Raw genomic sequence first — 28,000 nt, forward strand, 5'->3', positions numbered from 1 at the left:
GGGATGTTATCTAATAAGTACTCTGGTGTAAGTAAAAAAAAAAAAAAAAAAAAAAAATCTGGCTTCAACTTTTCTGCCAACCTACAAGCTGCCAAACAGACCAAGGGCTGCAGATAAGTTGTAGCACTGCGATTCCGTTCTGCAGTTACGCCACCTACAGGCACTGATACCAACTCTACAACAGGTTTGCCTGCCAAACTGCTGAGGGAGGACTTCACTTCCTAACCTTTGACTTGTAAGAACATTTTGTTCAGCTTATTAAAAATTAACACAAGTATTTAACTAACTGAGCTGGCTTCTTCCCTATCACTTATGTACTGTGACTATGAAGCAACGGGGATACTGAAATCTACTTTATCAAGTGACTTTTGTAACAGGTGGGATATATTACAGCAAAGCCAGAAATAGATACAGCCTCCACTAAAACCCAGTTTGGGGGGTGATATACAGACCTCCCAACACCATGTACTCCTGTGCCCAAAATAAGCAGTGCAATATGAATAATGGTGATGTAATTACTTCAAGGGATTTAGACAATCAGTTTGAAGAGACTTCTTTTACGCAAACAAAAAAAAAAATCTCATCAATGTTTTTATGAAGGCAAGAAGTGGGGAAGAAAGTTTTCCAACAGAGATTTCAGCATCTGCAGTAAGACTGTACAGTGTCATCCTATTGTCTGGGGGAAGGGGCTGTTTCCAAAGCCAGGGCAAAGTCAAGGACCACTGTTCAGGTCCCCTGCCTGTTGGGCTCTCCTGCAGCTCAGCTGACAATCCACTCCTCTGGCTCTGTTCACATTCCCAGGCCTGAGATGATTACAGGCCATGGCATTGCAGCTGCCCTCTCAAGTCTCCTTGGGGCTTAATTTCCTGAGAATTAAGTCAGAACGCACACAAGATAATTAAAAGATGTTCTCTCATCCCTCTTTCCTCACCCCAAGGGACATTTTAGAGTATACACTATTTACCAGCTGCAATACAGTCTGTTGTTCAACACTCGCTTCCACTTTGAAGGTCTTTCAGCATTTAGAGAGGGCCTGTGAGAAAGATGGGGACAAATGTTAGCAGGGCCTGTAGCAGCAGGACAAGTGTGATGGTTTGAAATGAGAAGAGAGTTGATTAATATTAAATATAAGGAAGAATTTTTTAAATATAACATGGTGAAATGAAGGCACAGGTTGCCCAGAGAGGTGGTGGATGCCCCGTTCATGGAAACATTCAGGGTCAGGTTGAACCGGGCTCTGAGGAATCTGATGTAGTTGAAACTGTCCCTGCCCATTGCAGGAGGTTGGACTGGGTGACCTTTAAGGTCCCTTCCAACTCAAATTATTCTGTGACTCTATAAATAACTCAGCTGATGTTACTGTCCTTTTTTTGTCTGTGATTTTCCTACATTCATCTGGTTACAGACAGTGCCGGGGGATCCATTTTGCATTCAAGCCTCTCAGGCTGCTGTGAGGTCTTGGTACCAAAGGACGTTGGGTGAGCTCCATTGTATTGTGCTTGCACTGGTCTGACAGAGGCTGCTCTGGTTTTTGGATGGCTGAGAGATGTGCCATGGACTGGGAGGGAAGAGGCAGCTCTAATGTTGGGAAGGTTTGTGACACTGCTTTGTCAGGTGGGAATAATACTAAGGGGTTTTAGCAGAGTACCTGGCAAAATCTGAGGTGAGTTTGATAATGGGGCAGCCTGGTGAGCTTGTTTGCTGGATGTAGGTGCCTGAAGATATGCAGGACTCCAGTCAGACTGGGGCTGGATGTTTCTCCTGCTCCTCGTGACTCAGAGGGACAGCTCTCACAGAGGTGTGAAGGTTTAATTTCTTTTGTATCCTGAATCCAAGATGTTGCTTCCACTTTTATTTAGTGGTGAATTGTTTGCCCCATCTCTCAGCTCACTCAAGCTCAGCGCAGGCTGTGAGCTTCCTATTAGCTAAGGACACTTCCCAAAAAGATAAGAAGGACACAGACAGGCAAGGGGTTTTCACTACTCAACAAACATTACTTGCCCCCACAAACCTCAGCTAAGGCATTTCTTGCCTGCTTCACTTAGGCTTTTTTACACCTGGAAGGAGCAATAACTGCTTTAGTTAAGATAAGAGGAACTTCTCTGTGTCCATATAGATATGTCCATGGCATAACAACAACTGGAAAATAACTGTGAATGTGCCAGTCTGAGTAGGAGATGTTACCAGTGTGGCCACAAGCCCTTTTTAATGCACAGATTACACATACTGGCTTAGGTTCTAAATACCAGTGTATTGCCATAAATGGTGCAAACGGTATTAGGATCTGGGGGAAAGCATGGGAAAAATATTCTTGGTTTCCATACTATGGACTTCTATTCTGCTTTATCCTCCTGTCTTCAGTGTCTCCTCCCAGATTCTCCTCATCTTTTCTTTTCTTTTGTCAAAAGCATCACAAAAGCCTTTCTTTTACAATACCATTTTCCAGTCCCCACAGGTCTCTCCTGCTCACCTCTACCCTTTTTCTCTTTGAAGTCCTCCATTTACAAGAGGACACAGAAAGGAGCTACAATTTGGACAAACTTCAAAGGTATTGTTTCCAGTTGTATAAGCTTCACCTTTATCAACATTGCCATCATCTCCCGAGCACAGAATGCTGGCATCTGAGCTCCAGCCTTTGGTCAGACCTCAGCAAGTTTAGTAACCCAAAGGAAGATTGTTCTGTGACTTAAGAAAGCCAGGATCCATTTTGGGACACAAAATCCCTTTGCAACTCCGAGTAACTCATTTCACCTCTATGTGATCTTAATTCATTGCTTTAACTTTTGATATATCATATATAAAGGAGGATAAGGACAATCTTGAGAACGACGCAGTGAGATGGTCCAGCAGGGCATTTAGACTCCCTATGGAAATGAGATGCAAATAAGCACCCAAATCTGCACACGTGCTGTCATCTTTACAGTGTGAGGCTGCAAACATTGGGTGACCTGTTCTCTGGTAACTTTGCAGCGCCCTTTGCAGGGACACACAAAATCTGAGGAGCCTTCAGCATGATAGCTCTGGCCAGGATGTGTGAATGATGTTCTGTGCAAATGGTGCTGATTTCCCCAGGGCTGACAATAGAAATAATTTCCTTTTTTCTTTTTTTCCCCCTTCTCTTGTAGTATTGAGGGTGTATTTTTCTAATAGCAGTGCAACATTGTGAGACACCGAGCTTTGCTTTCAGGCACCAGTCATGCCTCGTTGGATGATGCCAAACCAGCGCTTCAGCTCGACCTGAAGCACTGAACACAGAAATATTTCCATAATATAGAAAGGTTGGACATTAGGGGGAATTCCTTCACAGAACAGGTGATTAGACATTGGAATGCAATGCACAGGATGATTAGACACTGGGATGCAATGCACAGGGCATTGGTGGAGTTACTATTCCTGCAGGTGTTGAGGAAAGACTGGATGTGGCACTCAGTGCCCTGGTCTGGTTGGCAGGGTGTTTTTCAGTCATAGGTTGCATTCGATGGTCTCAGAGGTCTTTTCCCACGTAATTGATCCTGTGATTCTGTGATTTACAACGTCTCCATGCACTCCATTGCCTGCATTTAAATCACGAGAGGTGCCACAGAGATAAAACACACACGGTGCAGCATGTGCATGATACAGCTGCTGCTTTCTCCCCTTTAATCTGTATTTTAATGTCTCTATTTTCTAACTTCTCCACTTCCACCTCTATTTTCCCCCACTCTAGGTGTGCCGGCGTCAAAGAACCGCTCACGGACCCGCCGCCCCTCAGCGCCGCTTCCCGCCAAAACCCCCTCTCCTCCCCAGCAGAGTCTGCCCCCCGTTGCTATGCGCGGTGACGCGCCTCTCCTTGCTTTTCTCATTGGCTGTCCCGGCGGTGACGAGCGGGCGGTGCGGCGTGGGATTGGCTAGGGGCGGGCGCGCGCGGTGCAGGTCGGGGCGGGTGGGGCCGATGGCGGCCATCGGTGTTCATCTGGGAGCCACCTGTGCCTGCGCCGCCGTCTACAAGGTGAGGGGGGGACGGGGCTGGGGGGCTGCTTGGGGGTCCCTGCCGGTCGGAGGGGGCGGGCCGGGGCGGGGCGGCGAATCCCCGAGGGGCGGCTCACGGGTGTCTCTGTCTCTTCCCTCAGGATGGCCGCGCAGACGTGGTCGCCAACGACGCCGGGGACCGGGTCACCCCCGCGGTTGTGGCGTTCTCGGAGAGCGAAGAGGTGAGGCTGAGGGGAGGAGGCAGGGGGGCTCTGCGGGCTGCTCACTTTTTTTTTTTTTTTTTTTTTTTTTTTTACTTTGTTTTTTTACTTTTTTTTTATTCAGGTGGTTGGCTTAGCCGCAAAGCAGAGCAGGATCAGAAATATTTCGAACACTGTAGTGAAAGTAAAGCAGATCCTCGGGCGAAGGTAAGAGAACGGGTGTGGAAGGAGCAGTGAGAAATTTGGTTTTCTCTGTTAAAGCTGGTCGGTGAAACCTCTCAGCGCTCATGCTGGAGGCGTTTTAATGTATTGTGACAGTATTTAATTTAACCTGGCACTGGCATGTAATCTCTGAAAAAAATCATTCTATTATCATAGTCACAGTGCTTTGGGTTGGAAGGGACCTTAGTGATCCTCTTATTCCACCCCCCTGTAGTGGAACACGTGGAAGGCACACTGTCCACTAGACCAGTTTTATATTATAAACTTCTTAGCCTACATTTCATTCCAGGAGCAAAGAGGTGTGTAGTATTGTAGGTGTGAATTTGTCTGCGAAAATCAAACTCTTAACTAAAATGTCTTGTTAATGGGTTGTTTTTCTGCATGTAAAATGCACTGTGGCTTTGTTTGCATGAAACTTTTATTGTAATAGTGAAACACACTGTTGTGATTCCTCAGTCAGTGGAACTGCGATGGCTTGCTCTGGCAATTGCAGTGACTAGAACAAAACTTGGGTTGTTCTAGTTGGTTGTTGGGTTAGATCTGACATCAGGCATGTATCAGAACTTTTTAGTGATGACCCAGCTGTGTATTACAGCCCCTTTGTGTTGTCCATTCTGATGTATTTCCCAGCACTTTTCACTTCATAACTTTATTGAGATCTTTTATAGTGATCACTGGGGATAGCAGGTTGAAACAATGTGTTAGGTTTTGTTTTCCCCTTTCCCTAACTAACAGGTATTTTTTCAATCATTAGTTATGGAAAGAAGATTGAAAGTCAGAACTGTTGGTTTTATTTCTACTGTATAAATGCATCTGTAGAGAGTAAACGGGAATTTTGGTGGAAGTATAGTTTGATATATTGAAGATGTTTATAAGGAATATGAGCAAGGTGAATTTGTGCAATTACCCTTGAGCAAATGATTTATCTTGTTATTTTGAATTTGTCTGGACAGCGCTGGTGACCCGCAGGCAGAGAAATATATTGCAGAAAGCAAGTGCTCTGTGAGTATGATCTGGGATTTCTGCTGTTCTCAGAGTAACTTATATAACTTTATATTTTTATTCTTGTCCTTGTTTGTGCTATTCATGTCTGTGTTCTGTAATGATCAGCTCTTCATATGAGGGCCACTTGCTGCTGTGTTTCTGTTTTTATCAAGTAGATAACCATGTTCTGAGATCTGCCAGCATGACATAGTCCAACAGAAAAATTCTTACCTATCTCTTGGACATTCTCTAAAGGGACGAATCTTAATATATTTGGGTAGTAGCATTGTGGGTTTTCTTAGTGGTGGCAGAAGGTGCTCAGGTTACAGCACCTTGTGATAAAAATGCTTAACCACTCGATTTAAATACAAATTTAATTTGAATAATGCTGTGCTTGTTACTAGAAAATTTTGCAAAACAGGAGAAAAAAGTATCCTGGCAAATGCATTCATAAAGAAGAAGCAGGTTTTTCCCTGGGTTTTGGCTGTTCGTATTGATGTGCTTTTATAAATTGCTGGGCTTTTTCTTGTGGGATATAACCAGGCAAGCACTATTGTTCTAAACGTTGCTTTTGTACTAAGGAAAACTTAATAGAAAAAGGAAGTCTGGAGTCTTTAAGCCTTGAATGTCACTGTTGTGTGTGTCACATGATCCAGGTCTTTTTGTAATCTTTGATAAGCATCTTGGAAGCATTTATTTCCTTGTAATAGAGAGTATTTACACAGTCCAGTTCTTTTTACTTTGAACAGAAACTAAATTAAACATTATGGGTTTTTATTAACCATATTGCATATCTAACAAAGGTGTGTTGGTTTTGCTTACAGATAATTGAGAAGAATGGAAAACTTCAATATGAAATAGATAATAAACTTATTAACCCAGAAGATGTGGCAAAACTGATTTTCAGTAAAATGAAAGGTATGTAATAATTGAAATCATAACACGTTTTAGCTTGTTAAGCTGTTCTCGTATTTTTAAGATGTAATATATTGGTTTTTTATGCTTTTAATAACATGTTCTGCCTGTGTTTATAAACAGAGACTGCTCAGTCTGCATTGGGTTCAGATGTAAACGATGTTGTTGTCACTGTGCCATTTGATTTTGGAGAGAATCAGAAAAATGCCCTTGGGTAAGAGGATTAAGATTTTTCTGTTACTTAACGTACCTAAAGAAGACAGGCTGGAAGATCAGCAGTGGCAGTTCTCCTGCTGGACTTCAGCTTGTGACTGTCAAGATATTGGGATGTTATTTGAATGGGGAAAATATTAAAGCAGGAGATTAAATCCTGGGTTTAGAAATTTTTCATGGAATTCACTGATGTAACCCAAAGGATATTCTGAATCATTTATAGAGAGAGGGAATTTTGGTATCATCAAGGGCAGAACATCGTTTCAGATCAGGATCTTCAGTGTCACCTTTGAAACTTTGAAATAGTTTCTCACCCTCTTTAATTTCCCTTCCTTCATACTTACCAAACCAAGTGGTGTTACGTGACTTGCTGAGGACTCTTTTGTCAGAGTTCAGATGTGGAAAATACACCACTATTCTATTTGGAAAGTCTCTTTGGAATCAGTTCTGCTGTTACAGTTCCTCTGTATGAAAACATAAGTATGCTTAAAGCTGAGCATAATTGGCAGCATCTACTGTTCTGTAGTAGATGCTGATATGTAGTAGTGGTATTTCTGATATGTGGAAGCCCTTATGTTTAACTGTCATGAAATACTTAAAACGCACCTAAAAGTTGGTCGCAAAACGTGAGTGAGCTGGATATTTGCAGTACTTACAATGAAGCATTCTGTTGCTCTGGTATAACAGTTTCAAAATAATTTCAAAGTGGAGGGAACAAGTTGCAGGGCAGTCCCAGGGTTACTGAAGTTTCCAGAAAACATGTAAAGAAAGTGTTACAAGTGAGGTGCGGTAACTTAATTTTGAAGCAAAGTGGTTTCTTTAGCATGTTACCTGTTGAAATAATGTATCAAGAGCTTTTAATACCACACCTGAAGATAAGTTACCAAGTTTGATTGAGGGTAGGGGGTTTAATCTTGTGGTTGAAGGGGGTTTTGCAGTTTTTATGGGCTATGTAGATTGATATATGAGAGTTTTCATTGACAATAAGCACACAGCAGATCCAACTACCTCAAGAACACAATAGCAACTGAACTTAGTGCCTTCCTTTTCCAGTCACTTGGCTTTGCTAATACCATGCTGTAACCAAGTTCTGAGTTCAGATGAAATGTTAATAGTGTGTGACTATAGTGAAACCATTAAAGGAAAATGAAATGCTGCTGTGCTTTATCGCAGGGAAGCAGCTGCAGCTGCTGGGTTTAATGTTATGAGATTAATCCATGAACCATCTGCAGCTCTCCTTGCTTATGGAATTGGCCAGGACTCACCCACTGGGAAAAGGTAAAATCCTAATATTTTACTTCTTAAATTTAAGCTGCTGTACTTAAATTCCAAGAAATCTTAAATGAGGGGATGTTGTGTTGCCTTAGCAGTCAATACAAAATTAATGATTTGAGGCTTGTTTTTCTTTTTTTTTTCTCTCAATAAAGCCAATAGCTATTTAGAAGTTGTAATTCTGTAGTGGTTTAAATCCCTTTGGTTTGGTTTTTATATTTTTAGAATTGTCTTTGAAGATTTGTGCCCAGAGTCTTACTTTCTCTTTAATGAACTGATTGGCTTGAAGAAAAATGCAACCCTTTTTACCCTTCTCATATACTTCTTGCCTGTAACCTTGAAAGTAACGATAGTTCTCAGTTATGTGGAAGGAGAAACCTTGGCTACTCCCACTGTATGAAACAGACTGATTTTGTTCTTTAGAGCACATTGTCAAGCAGTCAGGACTACTGAGATGCATTAAACACAAACACCCTAAATCAAATTATCTTGAGAAAACTGATTAAAACCTGCAGTGCATTATTTGGTGGTCATCTTTATAGACGGTGTGTCAAAATTAACATCTTTTTTGCTGGCCTATTCATGCTACTTTCAATTTTTTTTTAACATGGCAGCAATGTGTTGGTTTATAAACTTGGTGGGACATCACTTTCTATCACAGTCATAGAAGTAAACAGTGGGATATATCGTGTGCTTGCTACAAACACGGATGACAGCATTGGTGGAGTTTGCTTCACAGAAGCTCTGGCACAACACTTAGCTTCCGAATTTCAGAGGTGAGTTTTGAATTCCAAGCATGTTCTTAGGACAGGAACTTCGTTATCTAGTGCTTGATTTCAAAAAGAAAGAAAAAAATCTAGCAGACTGTCTGTGAGTGAAATGGCTCAAATAAAGATATTAAAGGAACAGTCAGTTGTTGGGGGCTGAGGAGGAAGACTGGGAAATGCTTGGGTTTGTGTGGATATTGCCTGGAGTTGGTGTTGAACTATAACGGCTCAGCTATGAACTCTGCTGTGTTTTGAGTGATGTGTGTGACTACGGGCTGCTTCCATACTTTCAGTCACAAGCTTTTTGGGTGTCAGGGAACTGACTCTGTGGTTTTGTTTGGTTTTCTTGGTGTGGAAGCCTGTGGAGGGACTTGGGTCATCAGGCTGAAGTCTGTATGTCACACCATCCTGTGATGAACCAATGCATAACCACTGGCTCAGTGGTCTTGAGGTGGTCAGGTGCATACTGCCACAAAAAGACTTTTTGGATAAAACTTACTATTTTGCTGACATGTCTAATGGTCACTGTTCTGTTTATTCTTAATCTGTGGTTAAAAATCAGTAACTTGCAAGACCTTTTCTTGCTGTTCCTTGCAGCCATTTACAGAATTTGTTCATCTGAGAAATTGTGCAGCAAGACTTTAATCTGTATGATAAACACTAATGCCGGAGTTCAGGGTGCCTCCTCACAGTGGTCTCTAGTTGAAATTGAAATATATACTTTTTCTTGGCAAGCTTTCAATAGTGGCATTGTAGTTAATACTAAAATGTTTACAGAAAGAGTTTAATAGCTCTAAACTGTTTTTCTTTTCAGAAAGTTACCGTTATCAGTCAAATTCCTGCCTTTCTAAACTGGTATCTTCTGGGGTTTTTTTTAATACAGGTCTTGTAAACATGATATTAGAGGAAACCCCAGAGCCATGATGAAGTTAATGAACAGTGCTGATATTGCAAAACACTCTTTATCGACCCTGGGAAGTGCAAACTGTTTTGTAGATTCGTTGTATGATGGATTGGATTTTGATTGTAACGTGTCCAGGTAAGGCAAGTCTTGAAGCTACTGCCTTTATATAAAACTGTTCTTGAAATCTTCCTAGGTGATATTTAGGAATTTCAATAAGCTTTGATTTCCGGTGGCATTTATTTTGGAAACAGAAGACAGAAGGCCAACTTGCTTTGTTTCATACTGATGGTTCTGTTATGCTGCAATCTGTATAGTTAGGGCAGTAACAGTGTTGCCCTAATGGTTAGAAAATAAAGTGAAAAAAGGCACAAGGAGACCCCATCTCTGGAGTGTGGTTGTTGATTGAAGGGGAGTAGATACTGTAATGAAGCAAGGTGGCTGTTTCTTCCCCCTTAGTGGTTTTGTTGTTGTATCTTCCCTAAAGAAAAGAAGACTTTTTTACTCTTCATCTAAATGAGCTTCAGAATAGTAGTTGTCATGGAAGTTGATGCTGCCTCAGTGACAGCTGGAGTAGAAAAATGTTCTCTGTTTCTTTGTACTGCTCTGTCCTACTCTTAAGTCTCTTTTCCCTTGGGATGATACTTATTTAGATGTTTAGCTCACTTCAATTGCTCTTCCAGACTGCAGCAGCTTTAGCAAAATAAAATAGGCTTTTCCATTCCAGAGCTGTGCATCCACTGCTGCAGAAGTTGGAGCTGCTATGATAAAGCACAGCATGTTTTCAAGCTTGAGAAGCAGTACTGTGTAACTTGGGTTGGCTCTCTTTTGGATAAGGATGCTAATCCTGTGGACTAGTGCTGCAGACTTTGACTTGCTGTGTTCCTACAGAGTAAAACTTCCTCTTCAGGCTTGAAAGAGATGAAAGCAAGCACAAGTTTCTTTTTTAATTTGCTTAACCTATTCCCTGTGTGCAAATCAGGACACAGCTTGATTTTCCTCTGAAATTTCCAAATGGAGTCTTTGTGTCCATTTTAAGGGTGATGAAACGGTTCCAGGATGTTTGCTGCTTTATTTTTTTACATATGAGTCAAGACAGCAATGCTGGGTTTTGTTGAGACAATACTGTTTTTTCCCTATAGTACACTGAAGAAGAATGAATGTGCATTCCATGTAGGTGTTAGTGGTGGAATTAATCACAGATACTTTCACAACAACAGAATCACTTCAAGATTAATAATTGGAAAAGAAGATATTTTTTTTAATCCTTAAATACCAGGTTGTCATGGTAGAGGTAGTTAAGATTGTATATAATGTATTGTAGTATTTATTTGTACAGTCATTGTAATATATTCCCTTTTCCCCCATTTTGAGTCTCGTGTAGTGTCTGGAAAAACCCATCTCACACTGGGTTGAGATGTGGGAGGGGGTTTGGACTAGGGAATTGGTTTTTGGAGTTCTCAAACCATGACACAGGTATAGCTAGAGAACCAAAGAATATTCTAAAAATGATCATTCTTCCATTTCAGGTATTTGTCTGTAATAGATGAGATGACCCTTCTTGAATGTTTTTTTTGTGGTTTTTTTTCTAGGGCCAGGTTTGAACTTATCTGTTCTTCACTTTTTAGTAAGTGTGTAGAAGCCATTAAAAACCTCTTGCAGCAAGTTGGATTTACAGCAGATGATATTAATAAGGTAATGATAGAAGTCACTTGTCTGTAGTGTGCTTAGCTCCCCAAAACCAGTATTTATAGGGCCTGTTTTCCTTGCAGACTGTGAGTATTTCATGATATGTTTAAGCATTTTTACTGGGATCCAACGAAGTCTATCAAGATCTTTAGAATTCCTATATTTACTTTGATTTCAGTTACTTGAAGTTAAGTATAAGGTAGAGTCAAATTCAGTGGTGCGTTTTTACTGCTGTATATTGAATAAGTGGAGATGATTGGTCTCTGTTTTGTGTGTTTGTGTAACTCTTGGTAAAGCTGAGGAATACCTTCCTTAAGTTCAGTATATGACCTTTCTTTTGCCTTCACTGAACATTGCATGGGGTTTGCTGACTCTTCTGAGGAAACTGACTGGTGCTATTTCAGACTCTTAATTAGTGTTTGCTGTGTCACATCTCAGTTTTCCTGGTGGATAATGAAGCATCCCAGGCCACTGTTCAGAGAACAGCTTTTGTTTTCTAGTGGCAGTATTTTTTAGGTGGCCTTTTAGGCTCTCAGGCCTCAATGCTTTGGGAGGAAACACTTTAAATGTAAAAATAAATAAACCTGATTTGCAACTCTTAAGTTATGTTTTACATGAGGAAAAGTAGGAATTAGCTTTGTTTCCAAATCTGGCTGATTTCAACAAAGTCGCTAATAAGACTTGGAATTAAGGACAAAACCTGAATTGCTTCTTCCTACAGGTGCATGATGGAAGGGTGAGTGGCAAGCAGCACAGGTTACAGCATGGGGAAATTTTAGATTCCAAGAAAGGAATTTGTGGTGTGAGGGAAATCAAATGCTGAAATAAGGACCCACAGAGTCTGTGGAATATGTATCTGTGTAGGTAATGTCCTGAGCAGGTTGTAACTCCGCCTGTTCTGGCCAGGAGGTTGGACTAGACCATCTCTGGAAGTCTCTTCCAACCTGATGCTATTTTTGTGATGAATTTCTCAATTTCTTAAAACATTACCTTATCTAGCTGATTCTTGCTATAAGAAACACATTTTCAAGACACCATATTTCCTTTCATTTCAAATGCAAAAGTATCAGAAGTCAACCAGAGATTACATCAGTTTTTGTTGTAACAACTACAGATAATTAAGCATCCCAGAGCAGTTTGTGGTTTTGTGCTGCAGGTTGTGACCTGTCTGTTTTATTTGACAGCAGGAAGATTTGAAATTGTTATGTCGTGTTTTCCAGGTAGTTCTGTGCGGTGGGTCTGCTCGAATCCCAAAGCTACAGCAGCTGATCAAAGACATTTTCCCAACTGTGGAGTTACTGAATTCAATTCCTCCAGATGAAGTTATTCCCATCGGTGCAGCCATAGAGGCAGGAATTCTGCTAGGAAAAGAGAATACCTTGTTAGAAGAAGAAGCACTTATTGAGTGTTCTGCCAAAGATATTCTTCTAAAGGTAAGACTAAAATTAGAATATTAGAAAATTTTACAACTTCAATGAATATATAACACTAATGATTGATGTTAGAGAAACAGTATTGTTTTATTACTTCTACAGATTGTCCATAGGTCATTAGTATGTGGTAACTTGGATTCATTGACAGAAAAATGACAGGAAAAATGGTTTGATTTTAAGGGGAGAGAGATTGTGTCTTTTCTGTGTTGTAATAGCTGGACTTTATAGGAATGTCAATTTTATTTTTTTTTATTTTATTTGTTGTGATGGTAAATGTGGCAGAGGGAATGAATGTTGGATATCTTTTCTTGTGGAGCATTGTTTTGACAATTCCAGCTCAGTGAAGCACTTAGAGAAAGGCATGAACTCTTTTTTTCTTTTCAAAGGGAGTAGACGAGTCAGGGGCTGACAAATTCACAGTGCTGTTTCCATCAGGGACACCACTGCCAGCTCGAAGGCAGCACACCCTGCATGCCCCTGGAAACATTTCTTCTGTGTGCCTTGAACTGTACGAGTCACTGGGGAAAGGTCCCATGAACGAAGAAGATAAATTTGCCCAGGTGAGTATGTACACACTCGTGCACTTCTAACAGCAACCACTGGAAAATCTGTCGAATCTGAAAAACAATGGAAACCAATCCCACCTCTACCAAAACTTGTTAGAAAACTTGCATCTCTCTGGGCATCAGTCTTCAATCATTCTTCTCTACATGCAAAGTATTGGAGCACTTTGTAAAGAAACTAAAGTTTCCCTTTTTCATTCCTAAATGCCTGGCAGGGCTTGATGTTTGGCACTACAGTAGTAAGCTCAACTGGGGTGAGAGATTCCAGTCATTTCAGTAGGGCACAGATTTCCAGCATTTTAAATATAAAACTGCTCAATATAGTGATGTAGCTAGTGTGTGTACTGCTGATTACTTTTTGATCTTCCTAGATTGGATAGGATCCTGGTATTACATATTAAATTTGATTTTTCACAATTGTAAGATGATGTGATTATATCGAGTGAGGATTTAAAGATCTTAAGCGAGAGTCAACTTGCAGAGAGATCACAGCTTGTTTAAAACAGTGATGATGTGCTTTCCTTGGAAAGCATCGGGGAAGGGGCAGATGTGTCTGAAATTGATGGAATATTTGAGAAAATAGTTATTCTACCTTACTCCTGCCCAAATATCTTTAGAGGGATAGGGAAAGGATGTTACCTAATAATTACAGAACTGATCCTAAGTGAAGGGAGATGCTCAGCTCTTACTGTAGGCTGTGGCAGTTGTAGGTCTCCAGCTATCTCAGTGATAAATCCTGAAACAAAAGCACAGAAACAATAGTACAAATAGCTAAAAATACATAAATTGGCACTACAGATAAAGGAAGTCCACTAGGGCATACCTCGACTTGGAATTCCCAGTACAAGTTGCTAAACAGAATGTGTTTCACATCGGAGCTGTTGTGTCGCTTCCATTAAACTGCTGCACAGGAGTTTGGAGAACTTCATTATAATTTAACTCCATTTTTTTTTTTTAATAGATTGTACTCCAGGATTTAGATAAAAAGGAGGATGGCCTACATGATATACTAACTGTTCTCACTATGAAAAGGTACCCAAAATATTTATTGCTCTGCTGTTTACTTTACTGCATCCCACTTGTGACAAGCAGTCTTTGCTCCTGGTCAGAATGTTTAATTTTGTATTGAGAAATTTCAGCATTTCATTGCTTACAGGGCTGTACAGTCCTGGCAGGGGCAAACTCTGTAGGAATGTGGGTTTTCTGCCGTACCTTCAGTGTTTTCATTGTTTGATTTCTAAAGAAATAAATCTCAATACAATTGTTTAGGTTATTTTTAGCAACTTCTGAACTGTTGATCAGTTTAACCATGCTTGAGAGCAGTCAGGATCTCAAACTTCCCATGGAAGGGGGTTGGGTAGTTCTGCCCGCACTCTTGGGAGAAACTGAAGGATATTTTGTCTTTTTTAGAAGTGTTGTGGCATTTACAGGGAAAAACTGTGGCTCTGTCCCTTCAGAGGCAGATTTAAGTAGAGAGACAGTGCCACAGGAAATCAGGACTGATAAATCTACTTTTTATGTGTTCATCTGGGGACTTTTTGTAGGAAAGTATGAAGTTTGTACGAAGGTATGTTTTATGACAGGATATTGGAAAAATCTCTCTAACTTCCCTAGGCCTTAATAGGAGTACTTGGGCTCATTTGAAATAGTCTACATAGTTTATAAAGATATCTGAAGGTGAAATTCTAAGTAGTCAAGGCATCTTTGTCTTCTCAGGGCTGCCCTGAATTTCATATTATTTTTGTAAATTATACGCAAGTTGTGTAGATGTTGCTGAAAAACTAAACCCGCACTTGTTATTTCAGTTCAAAATACTTAATTATATTACCACAGCTATCACATGTATTAAAGCCTGTTAATAGACCTCACCTAAAATGCCTTGTTTGTCATGCAGAGATTTGCACTTAGCACTGGTAAGAAAAGCATCATAGGGATTATAGATGCAACTCTGTCATGCAGAAAAAGGGCATTATTTTAAAGGAGGTTTAAGTAACAGGTGAAAAAGGGAGAGAAAGTTCAGTGGAGCACATTTATTTCTATCTGAATATTTTGTGTGTCTGTGTCTAGCTGAAGTGGGATTCACTACTGTCTCTTAATTCCTGGATTTTCAAAATAAGGGTTTTCCTTATTGAAGAAGATCCTTGGAATTTAAAGACTACTTACACTTTTTTAAAAGTCGAGTTCTCACGCTTTGATGTTCTTATCAGTCTGTTGCTGTTACTCAGTTCTCACAATGAATATTTTGAATAATATTACACATATTCTATTTATAAACCTGTACTAAGTAAACTCAATTACAGTATTTAAACACGTTCCTGAGTCTGTTTCAGCATATGTGGAGAAGATAGATGCTATAAGAGCAAGAAATCTGTATCTAAACACTCACTAAACTAAATTTTATAAACCACTTTCATCTGTGTTGAAATATTTTCTTCCCTGGGATATTTTGATGCTGATCTTTCTTCCTTTCATTGGTGTGAAGACTGTTGTTTATTCTCTCTGGAACATGCAGTGGCATCCTGAGTGTTGTGTTGAGTCCTAAACATATCCCTCTCTTTTATCTAGGGATGGGTCCTTGCACGTTACCTGCACGGATCAAGATACCGGGAAGTGTGAAATCATCACTGTTGAAGTGGCGTCGTAGCCTGTTGTGAAAGGCAACATTTTTCTAAGTTGATTTTTGTCTCTTACTTCCTTCTCTGCCAAAGCAATGACTCTCTGGGATGTCTTTGATTCTTAGAGGACTGTAATAAACTCAACACATTAATTTGCCACCAAGTCTGTTTGGAGTGGAAAACATGGTGCAATATGTTAATCAAGACAGCAGATCATTGAATTATCAGCACTTGATTTAAAAAATGCAAAGCACAAATGCTTGTGCCTGTGGTTCAGCAACAAGCGTATTACATACATAGTCTGAAGATTTCTCCTTTCAGGTACTTTTCAGGTCCTGTACCCAATTGGTGAAAATCCAGTCTCTGATAACTGCACCAGATTGTAACTGAAGTTCTGTGAGGTCTTGATGTTGCCCAAAACCATGAAGGTGGTGTCTGTTCATGCTGGCCTGTTGAGCTGTTGGTTTTTGTTTTGTTTTGTTTTTTTTTCTGGAGTAACTGTAAAATGGTTTTGTGGTATTACCTGAAAAATATGTGTAAGAGTTAAATGTGCTTATTTATGTGTTATTAAAATACATTTTTTTATGCAGACCTGGCATTCTCCATTCTGCGTGGCACTGTTCCAACCTGTATGCCACATATTTGGGCATAAGCTGCAGGATTTTTCAGTAAGGAGATGGAGCAGGCAAGTGTAGTTATGGGATTTGAGGGTCTCAGCCTAATATGCAGTTAAGGGGCAACAGTTCAAGCTGACAGCCAAGTGTTGTAAAATACTAAAAATGTCACAAAGACCCTCAAAATCAGATAAAAACTAGGGTAGTGCTACCTGTCTGGATTTGAGGAGACCTATGTTCAGTTATCTGTTTTAATACAAGCTTCTCAAATTATCTTGTATTTCAATATTTTTCCTATCTCACAAAAGCAATAGATACTGTATGGCATAGTAGCCTGTGAAAAAGGAAAAAAAAAAAAATTAGGCCTGCCTTATCCCTGGCTCTGGAAAATGAGTGAATAGTTCATAGAATCATAAAATATCCTGAGTTCAAAGGGATCCACAAGGATCATCAGTCCAACTCCTGGCTCTGCACAGAGTAACCTCAAAACTCACTCCATATGTCTGAAACGTTCTCTGATCTGAGAGGCTTGGTGCTGGGACTACCTCCCTAAGCTGAGGATGGAGCCCTGTGGAACCCCACGAGTGTCTGGATGTCAGCCTGATGTCATCCCCTTCCCTGTAACTTTGTGTCCAACCTCTGAGCCAGTTGCTGGCCTGTTGTGTAACATGGTTATTCAGCTGTATCCAGAAGGATACTGTTGTGAGACAGTATCGAAAGCGTTACTGAAATCCAACGATGTAACACCACCTGGCTTCCCCTGGTAACTGTGTGGGATTCTTTGTTGTAAAAGGAAATTGAGTTTGTCCAGCAAGATTTTCATGAAGCTGTGCTGACTGTGACCAGTGACTGCATTGTCCTCCAGGTGTTTTATAATACCTCTCAGAATAATCTCCAGAATTTTACTGCTGAAGTGAGACTGACAGGCCTGCAGTTCGCTGTTTCCTCTGTGAAAACTTCTAAAAGGGATCTTGGAAAAGCCAGAGTCTGGGAATGTAGGGGCAGTGTAGCTCCACAGCCTTATAAATACTCATGAAGAGACACCGAGGTGCTGCTTGGTTGGGTGCAGGTTTGTGGGGTTTGGAGCAAACTCGAAACCTTCTCTACAGGTTCAGGCTCTTGTAGAAAACCGGTGACAGGATGAGAGGACGCAGTCTTAAGCTGTGGCAGGACAGGTTTAGGTCGGACATTAGGAAGAATTTCTTCACAGAAAGGGTGATTAGGCATTGGAATGGGCTGCCCAGGAAGGTGCTGCAGTCACCGTCCCTGGAGGTGTTTAAGGAAAGACTGGACGTGGCACTGAGTGCCCTGGTCTGGTTGACACGATGGTGTTGGATCACAGGTTGGAGTCGATGACCTCAAAGGTGTTTTCCAAACCGATGGATTCTGCGAAAGCCACATGAAGAGGAAACACCGCATTTGAGGAGGGCGCTGCGATCATGGTGTAACTTTTTTTTTCCTGCAAGTGCATGAACCGCTTCTCCGCGGTTCCTCCTTTCAGCTTTGCCGCTGATGGGCCCGGGGGAGCTTCAAATCCGCCTCACTCCATTGTCCCCGCTGTCCCACCGCGTTCCCGGCCGGGTCCCGCCGGGAGCTCCTCACGGCTGAGGCGCGAGGGGAGGGGCGGGGCTCGCGCGCGCCAGGGCCGCGCTCTGTGCCCCGCCCCCTTCCGGCGGGGGGCGGAGCCGGCGCGGCCCGAGCGCGGCCCCCCCCAAGATGGAGGGCTGGCGAGGAGGTGAGGGGGGAGCGTGCCGGGGTCGGGGCCGCCCGGGGCGCTGCCCGCCCCGCGCCGGGCGATGGGGGGGCGGCGAGGACCGAGCGAGGGCGCGAGGGGAGGCTCCCGCCCGCTCTGGGCGCTGCGAGCCGCTGCCGCTCCCCGGCTCCGTCAGGATCGTCCCCACCGCCCCCGCCCGCAGCCCCGCGGCGGGGCGCGGAGGGAAGGGCTGGGGGTCCTGCCCGCTGCCCCGGGGGCCTGCCTGCCTCCCTGAGGATCCCGCCCGCTGTCCCAGGGGCGCTGTGGGAGGAGAGCGGGAGGTGGGAGAGACGCTGGGTCCCGGCGCGGCCGCGGAAAAAGCACCGCCGCCCCCTCCCGCCTTCCCGAGCTCCCGGCGCTGGGACCGGCAGAGCCTCGCGGAGCCCCGGGCACGGCCCCGCGGCTCCCGCGCTGCGCTCCGTCCCACCCCGGCATCCCGGTGCTTCCCGGGCGCTCCCTCCGAGCCGCCCCGCGGGGTGTTGCGTCCCCTGAAACCCGCCCGGCTGACAGGGCACCCGCGATCCTTCTGGAAGAGCGCCGTGGGTCTCTGCTTCCTCTTCCAGTCTCCATGGTTGCATCGCGAGTGCTCCGTTGCGCTTGGCTACAGAAATTTGGCGGTCTGTTAAAGAATGGAGGTTTCCTTCTTGCCTTGGTTCAGTTATGGGATGCTGTAATTGCAGGAAAATTGCTCGGCGCTTAGTGCAGCTTTTGCCCGTGCAAGTCTCTGTCCTCCAAAATATTTGTTGTTCTTTATAAATGAACGTACTGTGCAGAATAAAGGTGCAGGGAGGGAATCATTGGTGTGTTTCACTTGACCCGTTAGAGAACGGTTGAGTCAGAGACGTTACTGCTGTACAAGAGACTCGTGGACTGCTGTCACAAATGGTAATGTGGGGACTCTGGGATAGGGCAATAATGATTTCAATTTAGCCGAGACATTAAATAGGATTCTTTACCAATTTTCTTATTGTAGCCTGGTATGTGCCATGTCTAGCTTCACTTGAGACCCTCCAAGAATTATGTAGGAAGGAAAATCTCAGATGTAAATCCATTGGAATCACCAACAGGAGTCTAAAGAGTTATGAGGTGGAATATTTGTGTGACTACAAGGTAGAAGAGGTAAGAGAAACACAGACCAATTTGATCACTCTTTCAGCTGAAATTTGGAAGTGAGCTAAAGGTAGTTTTGTTCATAATACAAAGCAACAGGCAGTGAGGACAAAGCTTTTGCTGTCATCAAATTAAATATCTTTTAAACTTTGAGCTGTAAATTGAAAGTGGTGTAAACTGCTGCTTTCAGTATGTGGAAGGTCTTTTCCTGAAATTACAGAAATGTTAGAATATGAAATGTTTCATCTTTATGTATCTAGAATTTAAATAAGATGCTGATGCTTTAGGTGGTAGCTTGGTATGAATTATGATGCCTCTCCTTTATTTGCAGACAACCATCTGTATTTCTCTTTTGACTCTTTTAGTCTGATGAAGAGTTAGGGCCATGTGCTGTAACTGGATTCCTTTGAAATTCAGTCTCAGGATTTGGCCTTGTTACAGTTATTTGGCCTTTTTAAAATAAGTACAAAATGTATGCTGCTTCATTGTAACTACAGTATTACATGTATCAAACTGATTACTGCTTTAGGAGGATGGTTGATATCACAAACAGTGGGGTTTAGACTTTTCTGCTAAATTTTGGATTTTTTTTTTTGTTCTGTATGTGTTACAACTACATTCTGTTTGTGCATATGAGTCATACAGCAAGTTAGCATAACGTGCCACCTACCTTGACAAATTAGCCTCCTCCTCCAGGTATGCTGTTGGGGATCAGAATTCATCACCTTTTGCTTTCTTTGTCCCTAGAGATGATATGTAAAGTACGCAAAATTGTCCTTTATTTGCAAACAGAAAACCTGATTTTTCTCTTTCTCCCCAGTTGTAATTGTTATGGGGACATCAAGGCTCTCTGCACTGTATGCTTGATCCTTAACTCCAGATCTCTTTTGTTTGTCTGTGTGCCCTGTGATGCTGGATTGCAGTAAAAGGAACTGTGGCTAAATCTATATCTATTTCTGTGTTTCAAGGGCAAAGAATACTATCTTGTGAAATGGAAAGGATGGCCAGAATCTTCAAATACTTGGGAACCTGAGAAGCATCTGAACTGCCCATTGCTTCTTCAGAACTTTCTTAGTGACAAGAATGAATACTTGTCTCGGGTGAGAGAAGGCAAAGCACTGAAAGTGAGAAACCACATTAAAGCTTTGAAACCTGCCATTGCAGATTATGTTGTAAAGAAGGCCAAGCAAAGAATAGCCCTGCAGAGATGGAAAGAAGAACTCAACAGGAAAAAGAATCACAAAGCAATGATCCTGGTAGAAAACACTGTGGATCTTGAAGGGCCTCCCTTAGACTTCTACTACATTAATGAGTATAAACCTGCTCCGGGGATAAATGTGCTCAATGGAATAACGACTGGCTGTGAATGTGCTGACTGCCCTGCTGAGAAATGCTGTCCAAAGGAGGCTGGGTTTATTTTGGCTTACAATAAACGTAAGAAGTTAAAAATCCAGCCTGGCTTGCCCATCTATGAGTGCAATTCCTATTGTAGGTGTGGGCCTGACTGCCCTAATAGGATAGTGCAGAAAGGTACACCGTATTCCCTTTGCATCTTCAGAACCAACAATGGCCGTGGCTGGGGAGTAAAAACCCTCCAGAAAATTAAAACCAACAGTTTTGTGATGGAGTATGTTGGAGAGGTATGTATCTCCTTAGATGAATTACATACAATAAAGGAAATATTAGATAAAGTCTTTGAGCTTTCTCTTAGTTTTAACACTTCTTGACTTCTTCACCCAGAGGGTGGTTGGGCACTGGAACAGAGAAATGGTCACAGCACCAGGCCTGACAGAGTTCAAGGAGTGTTTGGACAATGGTCTCAGGCACATGGTGGGATTCTTGAGGTGATCTGCAAAGGGCCAGGAGTTGGACTTCTGTGATCCTGGTGGTACCCTTCCCAACTCAAGATATTCTGTGGTTTTATTATATAATAGATCAGTCTGCTTTTAAGTAGAAAGAGAAATAGACATTCAAGTTGCCAGCAAAATTATATTGTCCAGAACATTCCTTCATTCCAGAGCAGTTGTAAAAGGTTGACTGTAAAGAGAATACTTATCCCATATACTACTGAAGAATTATTTTAGATACGTGTCCTAATAGTATTTCTAAAGGCAAATCCTCCATTTCTTTTATGGCAGTCATAATTTTTATTCTTTCCTGATCATCTTTATTGTAGTTTTTGATGTTCCTGAGGCACAGTTGTTACGAAACTCCCTGCACAGTCTGTCAGTTCCTTTTCTGTTTTGTCTGAACTTTTAAGGTAGTATTTCCAAGCATATTTATTACTTTTGATTAAAGCAAGAATAACTCTTGTAGTATGGATGTTATCTGTTTACTGAAAGTTCAAAGAGAACTTTTATATTATAAAATTATATTATATTATAAAATACAGACCTTGAGTTACTCTTGAGATCTTGTGTTGCCCTGTGTTTCTGTAGCTCAGCCTCTGCTCTGCTTCAGGGCTCTTTGCACCAGCAGCTTCTGGCAGCCTCTGTGATCCAGTGTGTTACATTTCTACCGCAGGTCTGCCTTGCTACTGTGTTGACTCAAAATATTTCCTTCTGTCCTCCCAGAAGGAAATATTTAAGAGGAAATGTTTATGGTCTCATATGTATTTCCTCCATGCCCCAAATCTTCTAACTTCTCGTGTTCCTACCAGACATTGCAAATATCTCTGTGGAGGGGTTAATGCAGAAGGGTGGTTATGTAACTTTGTTGCTTAAAGGAAAAAGTGTATTTACCCTTTCACCTGAATCTACTTCCAGCTGCCGAAGGAATTCTCCAATCTCATCTGTCAGAAAGATTTTAGAGGGATTTATAATTCAATTCCATCACATTTTGTATGTCTTGCTGCCAGATTATGATTTCTTTGCTGAAATCATAATAAACAGAATGCATTTAAGGTAATAGGCTACAGATGAAGTAGTTTGAGCTGTTTTTTCTGTCAAAAGTGACAAGCTCACCTGATTGCATAGACTGAGCTTTGTGAAGTGATGGGCCTGTCTGAGTTGTTATGACTAAGATCTTCCATTGCAGTCAAAAATAGCAGGAAGAAATGCTTCTGGGGAGGGAGGAAAGGAACACCTGGCCTGAGTTTTAAAGACTGATGCCTGTTGATCTTGGTCTGTGCAAAGGGAGAGAGCTGAAACTTGATTTTAAGTAAAAGAGGCTTTCTGGGTCTAATGAAAAACGTGTGTATATAGAAAATTTAGGTAGAAACAATTGATAGTATTGTCATCACACCTCTTAGTAGAAGATGCTCAGATGGCTTTTTCCCTGAGACAACGTAGTGCTGTGTATCAGCTGTAGACAAATTGCATCCAGAGAAGCCTCAGTCACTAATTAGTTTAGCTGTATGTATGTATCCTTCATTTATTTGAGATGGAATGCTATTTCAACATCAAGAACTGAATGTGGTATTTTTGACTAAGTAAAGCTTTTTTCCTAACTTGATTCTGATTTCTGTTTTAATTTAGTAATAGTTAATAATATGATGCAGGTTTCTTTTTTTCTCTTTTTTTTTTTTTTTTCAGGTGATTACAAGTGAGGAAGCAGAGAGGCGAGGCCAGCTCTATGACAACCAGGGAAATACATACTTGTTTGATTTGGATTATGACTCAGATGAATTTACAGTAGATGCAGCTCGATATGGAAATGTGTCCCACTTTGTGAATCACAGTGTAAGACCTTGTTTTGTATACTAAGAATTTGGAGAATTATCCTAATTGTGCCAGAAATATCTTCTCCTATCGTAAACATTTTCTTACCATATTTGCAGTTTTTCTGGAGTAGTTTCATGCCAGTCAGTCAGATGACATAACAAATAGAATGGAATACTTGGCCTTACTTGGACTGAGACTGCCTACAAAACTCCAGGAGTGAGATGCTGCCTGAAGTAGACATTTGGTAGGACTGGGTTTGTCACTGAATCAGCTGATTCTAGACAACCAAATGGAGTTGATTTGATGTATTTTCTCCAAATAACTGAAATACCTAACGTGTGACATGTCCTCAATAAAATTAGCGAGGAGTCAAAGGCGACAGGAATTGATGTTATTTTGTAGCAGGGCAGGATGTGGTGTTGTGCTGCATTTCATTGGTAGGGGCACAAATGAAAATTCCTGTGCTTTCTTAGTTATCTAGAGGGGAGAAATACCATTTTCCCTCCTAAATCTTTCCTGTGACCTTGGTTTGCTTAAACACTTCAGCAAATTAACAGAAGCTACATTCACTTTTGCTTGCAGTGTGATCCAAATCTTCAAGTCTTCAATGTGTTTATTGACAACCTCGACTTGCGTCTTCCTCGAATAGCACTGTTTTCTACCCGAACCATCAAGGCTGGAGAAGAGCTGACCTTTGACTACCAGATGAAAGGTCTGCATATTTTAACAGGGTTATTGTGGGAGGGCAAGTGCTGGTGGGTTTTATTGCAGCCTTGACTGATGGTAGCATTTCAAACATCACAGCATTTCAGCTCAGGCTTGTGATGTGTTGTGCAAAGAAGATCACACCCAGAAGCTTTTCCCTTCATCTCTAATGCATTGCCTCCCTCAGCACTCCTAGCTCACAGCAGGGACTGTGGTTGCATTGTCTGATGAGGCAAATGATTTTGAAGGTTTGTCCAAGGAATGCTCAAAGGAATGATCAGGCTACTCTTAAATAAAGCTTCCCTTTATTCAGATAGGCACTTCAGATAAGCTACTTTCTAAGTAATCTGCTAGTGATAGTTACTAAGGCAGTTGTTACAGCTCAGCAGTGTAAGGCACCACAGGTTTGTCTCTGGATTCTGGTGTCTGGTGTCTGAAGGCCTCAGTTGCAGATGTAGGTCCTGTGGAACAGATGATGTGACTGTCCTGGTTTCAGCTGGGATAGAGTTAATTTCTTCTCAGTAGCTGGTAAAGTGCTGTGTTTTGGACTGTGTATGAGATAAGATGCTGATGTTTTGTTTGCTGCTAAGTTATGGTTATCCTAAGTCAAGGACTTTTTTGTGTCTCATGCTCTGGCAGCGAGGAGGTACACAAAAAAAATTATAAGAAAGATGGGAGGAAGCGCAGACAGGTGACCTGAACTGGCCAAAGGGATATTCCGTGCCATGGAATGTCATGCCCAGTATAGAAACTGGAGAGTTGCCCAGGAGGGGCTGATGGGGGTTCCGGGGTGGGGTCTGGATGAGGTGAGCAATTGCGTTGTGCATCACTTGTGTTTGTATTTCTCTTTTTATTATAATTTCTAGTATTGCTGTTATTATATTTTGTTTCCATTATTAAAAGGTCTTTATCTCAACCTACAAGTTCTACTCTCGATTCTCCTCCCTGTTCCACTGGGGTGGGGGTGAGTGAGTGAGTGGCTGTGTGGTGTTTCATTGCCAGCTGGGCTTAACCCAGGACACTGCCAAATTGATCTGGAATCCTTAAAACTCCTCCTCCTCTATGTGGTGTCTGTAACACTGACAGTAAAGGCTGGCTGCACTCTCAGCTGATCTGTGTGGATACAAATGTGAGGGAACAAGGCTTGAGTTTGCTGAGTTTTGGATTCTGATGTGTATGCTGGATGTTGTACAATAGTGGTAACAAGGGTGTTAGTAGAGTTTGAGTATAGCTTTGCACCCTTTTATCTGAGGTGTCAGAAGGCCTTTAGAAGATGTTTGAATACCAGGCATGGCCTAGGTCTGTCTTTTAAAACTTTCTTACTTGTGTTTATCTGTGCTGCAGGTTCAATAGATCTGACTTCAGACTCTGCTGATGGTCTTAGCCCATCCAAAAAGAGGATCAGAACTGTCTGTAAATGTGGAGCTGTGTGTTGCAGAGGTTATCTCAACTGAGTTCGGGTATCCAAAGTCACAAATACTTTGTTGTCTTTTAAATGTGTTTTAAGAAGACTCTTCTTTCATGCATATATTCAAGTATTCTTACATCTAATGTAAATAAGGATTGTGAAAACAAGGCATTGTGTTTGTAATTGAAATGGCATTAGCCAAAGAAAGAGATTGTAGTGTTTCAGGCAAATACAAAACTGATAACAGGGATTAAAAATAGATTTTTCTAGAACTGTTGTGTAGGAAGCAGTAAAATGTATGCCAAGAAAACTCTAAAATGTACCTTGATTTGAATATTAACAGAATCCTAGAATATGTTGAGTTGGAAGGGACTCATCAGGATCATCAAGTCCAACTTCTGGCTCTGTGCAGGACACCCCAAGAGTCACACCATGCACCTGAAAGCATTGTCTTGAGCTCTGTCAGGTTTGGTGTTGTGACCACTTCCATGGGAAGCCTGTTCCAGTGCCCAAGCACCCTCTCAGTGAAAAACTTTCCTCATATCCAACTAAAACCTCCCCTGACTCAGCCTCATGCCATTTCCTTGAGTCCTGTCACTGGTCTCAAGAGTGAAGAGATCAGTGCCTGTCCCTCTTCCCCTCCCAGGGAAGTTGTAACTGCAACGAGGTCTCCCCTCAGTCTTCTCTTCTCCAGGCTGAACAGACCAAGTGCCCTCAGCTGCTCCTCATACGGCTTCCTCTCCAGGCCCTTCACCATCTTTGTTACCCTCCTTTGGACACTCTCTAATGGCTTCATATCTTTCTTACATTGCGGTGCCCGAAACTGCACACAAAATTCAAGGTGAGGGTGCCCCAGAGCAGAGCGGGACAATCCCCTCCCTCACCCGGCTGGCGATGCTGTGCCTGATGCCCCCCAAGACATGGTTGGCCCTCCTGGCTGCCAAGGCACTGCTGACTCATATTCAACTTGCCTCTGACATTCAAATGTGAGCTCACAGCCATAGCCCTTCAGGAGCTGATTGCAGGGGGATGAAGTGATGTTACGTGTTTTCTATACCTTGAGAAGTCAGGAGGCATTCAATTTGAATCCTAAATCATAGCTGACAGTTCTTTTGCTTTTTTGTTGTATAAAGAAAAGCTTCAAGAACTCAGCAATAACCTTTATGGCACCAGAGAGAGGGATTAAAGACAGCCAGTGTGCAAATGAAGGTTCATAGGAATGCGAATTGTAAAATGTCCATGGAACTCCATGCGAATGAAGTAATTGGTGTTAGCAGATCCCAGATGTAAAACTTGGAACTTTTTAGCTGATGTTCTGTTATCTAGAAGTTTTTTCAGTTATGTTCTGATTTTTAGTTAGGATGCTATAAGAGGAGTGCATTTCTACAGAGGATTTGTAAATACGGGATTGTTGGTAGTAACATTTGCTGTTTGTTTTCGTTGCAGAAATTTGGCAGTCATGGCTGAAACAAATTGCTTGACTACAGTTTGAAAATAGATAGCAAAAGATAGGGAGAGCAGCCCATTGTCTAACAAGGTTGATGCATTGTGGAGATATGCTCAAGTTATCTGTTAGGTGCAAAAGTACCCTGGAAATTGATGTATATTCACAACTGGTTTCCATTAAGTTTTTACATACTGTGACTTTTTTATCTAGTGACAGACTTCTAAGATACTAGGCCTGTATTTTCTGGTTGCAAAAATGTTAACTTCAGTGAAGTTAGACTAGGGGTGAGTATACCCATTTCCAGTAGACATTTGTAAGATGTTCTTGAATGTAAAGGCTGAGAAACGTGCTGTTCTTCAGCTGCTTGAGTCCTTTTTTTTTTTTCCTGATCATTTTAAAGTTGTCTCGATCTGTTCGTAACATATGCTAAGTTTTGCTTGGCTTCAAAACAACAGTTGAAGGGGGTTAGGAGTGGGGTTACAGCCAAGGTCCGTGCTCCAGGGATGATCCAAGTGCTTTATTCTCATGGATTAAAATCTCGTAAAACTTGCATATTGCTTACAAGTCATGTAAAAGTTGACAGGGTCAGGCAGAACAATGTTGCTCCATAAATGGATGCTCCATAATTGGATGCTAGCTATGTATCATAGGTCAGCTAATTACCTTTATAAGGTGCCCAGCATGTAATTGTTTACTTAATGTTAGCAAATGCCTTAAATTCCATGTTAATTACTAGCACTTCAAAGGATAATACAGGTTGCTCATTAAAAAGCACAGTTGCATTTGCAGTGAAGATCTGGCCCTTTGGTAGAAAATGACATTTTATATGCTACTAGCCCAAATCAGTATCACAGATAGGGTGAAGAGTGTGGGCCACTGGAAATGCTGTGTGAGTTTTGTAATCTCCAATACAGAGATACACGTTGAAATAGAGACTATATATTGCTTAATGAATAGGAGAAAGTTTGCTTAGATTTGAAAGTATTTGATGTGACCAAGCTCACCTGTATTCACGCACTTGGATAAATGCTGAATCTAGTCAGCTTTTATCATGCCACATCTCTAATGATTATTTTTTTATTTAAAGTGGAATGTGGAGCTTTCATGTTAGCAAACTCCAGATGATCTTGCATCGTTTGGAGTCATTAGTGCTTTCTCTTGCATGTAGCCCGAGCCAGCGGTGCATTCCATGTGGATGGAATCTGCAGTCTCCAGCTCCTTAATCCGCTGCAGTCGGCAGCCCGCCCTGTCACTGCAGGATGGAGAGAGCGGCTGCGGCAAGAAATGGATTCCTTACTGTGGCCTCGCCCACGCCCGGGGCACAGGGCGGGCTCCTGTTTCTGTCTGTTGATGTTCATGCCCAGTTTGATTTAAATATTGCAAGTTTAAAAGATAACAGTTGTGGCAGTTGTACCTGAGCTCAGCATCTGCCTTGTCCCGAGGCAGTGAATGTTATCACCAGTGCTGGAATAAAGCTGCTGTTCTCGAAGGATATGTGTGTTATCTTCTGCCATAAATAAAGATCCGTTAATTTATGTTCTGGGAGGCAACAGCATTT

The 28,000-nt window shown here is 41.8% G+C and overlaps 2 protein-coding genes across 4 annotated transcripts; both read left to right on the forward strand.

Moving 5' to 3' along the window:
• Positions 1-3,886: 3,886 nt before the first annotated feature.
• HSPA14 (heat shock protein family A (Hsp70) member 14) lies at positions 3,887-16,332 on the forward strand. The gene is made up of 14 exons (XM_051795306.1): positions 3,887-3,988; positions 4,110-4,190; positions 4,294-4,376; positions 5,345-5,393; positions 6,200-6,293; positions 6,414-6,504; positions 7,677-7,781; positions 8,390-8,551; positions 9,426-9,581; positions 11,036-11,138; positions 12,353-12,565; positions 12,952-13,125; positions 14,090-14,160; positions 15,694-16,332. Exons 1-14 carry the CDS (start codon positions 3,932-3,934, stop codon positions 15,770-15,772), a joined length of 1,518 nt encoding a protein of 505 aa, XP_051651266.1. The 5' UTR covers positions 3,887-3,931; the 3' UTR covers positions 15,773-16,332.
• A 1,682-nt stretch (positions 16,333-18,014) lies between these two features.
• Positions 18,015-27,977, forward strand: SUV39H2 (SUV39H2 histone lysine methyltransferase). Of its 3 annotated transcripts, none has more exons than XR_007905878.1 (7): positions 18,015-18,092; positions 19,084-19,229; positions 20,189-20,860; positions 22,754-22,900; positions 23,465-23,594; positions 24,932-25,836; positions 27,611-27,977. XR_007905878.1 is itself a non-coding variant. In XM_051795309.1 (7 exons), the coding sequence occupies exons 1-6, from the start codon at positions 18,074-18,076 to the stop codon at positions 25,039-25,041; spliced, it is 1,224 nt and encodes a 407-aa protein (XP_051651269.1). In that variant the 5' UTR covers positions 18,015-18,073; the 3' UTR covers positions 25,042-25,047; positions 27,611-27,977. The 3 variants fall into 3 exon arrangements, 2 of the variants coding, with proteins under 2 accessions (XP_051651269.1, XP_051651267.1); XM_051795309.1 differs by having other exon boundaries at positions 24,932-25,047; XM_051795307.1 differs by having other exon boundaries at positions 24,932-27,977.
• The last annotated feature ends 23 nt before the right edge of the window (positions 27,978-28,000 follow it).

The sequence above is a fragment of the Manacus candei genome, unplaced genomic scaffold, assembly GCF_025592945.1.
Source record: "Manacus candei isolate 608988 ecotype Guabito, Panama unplaced genomic scaffold, ASM2559294v1 h1tg000042l, whole genome shotgun sequence".
Classification (NCBI taxonomy): domain Eukaryota; kingdom Metazoa; phylum Chordata; class Aves; order Passeriformes; family Pipridae; genus Manacus; species Manacus candei.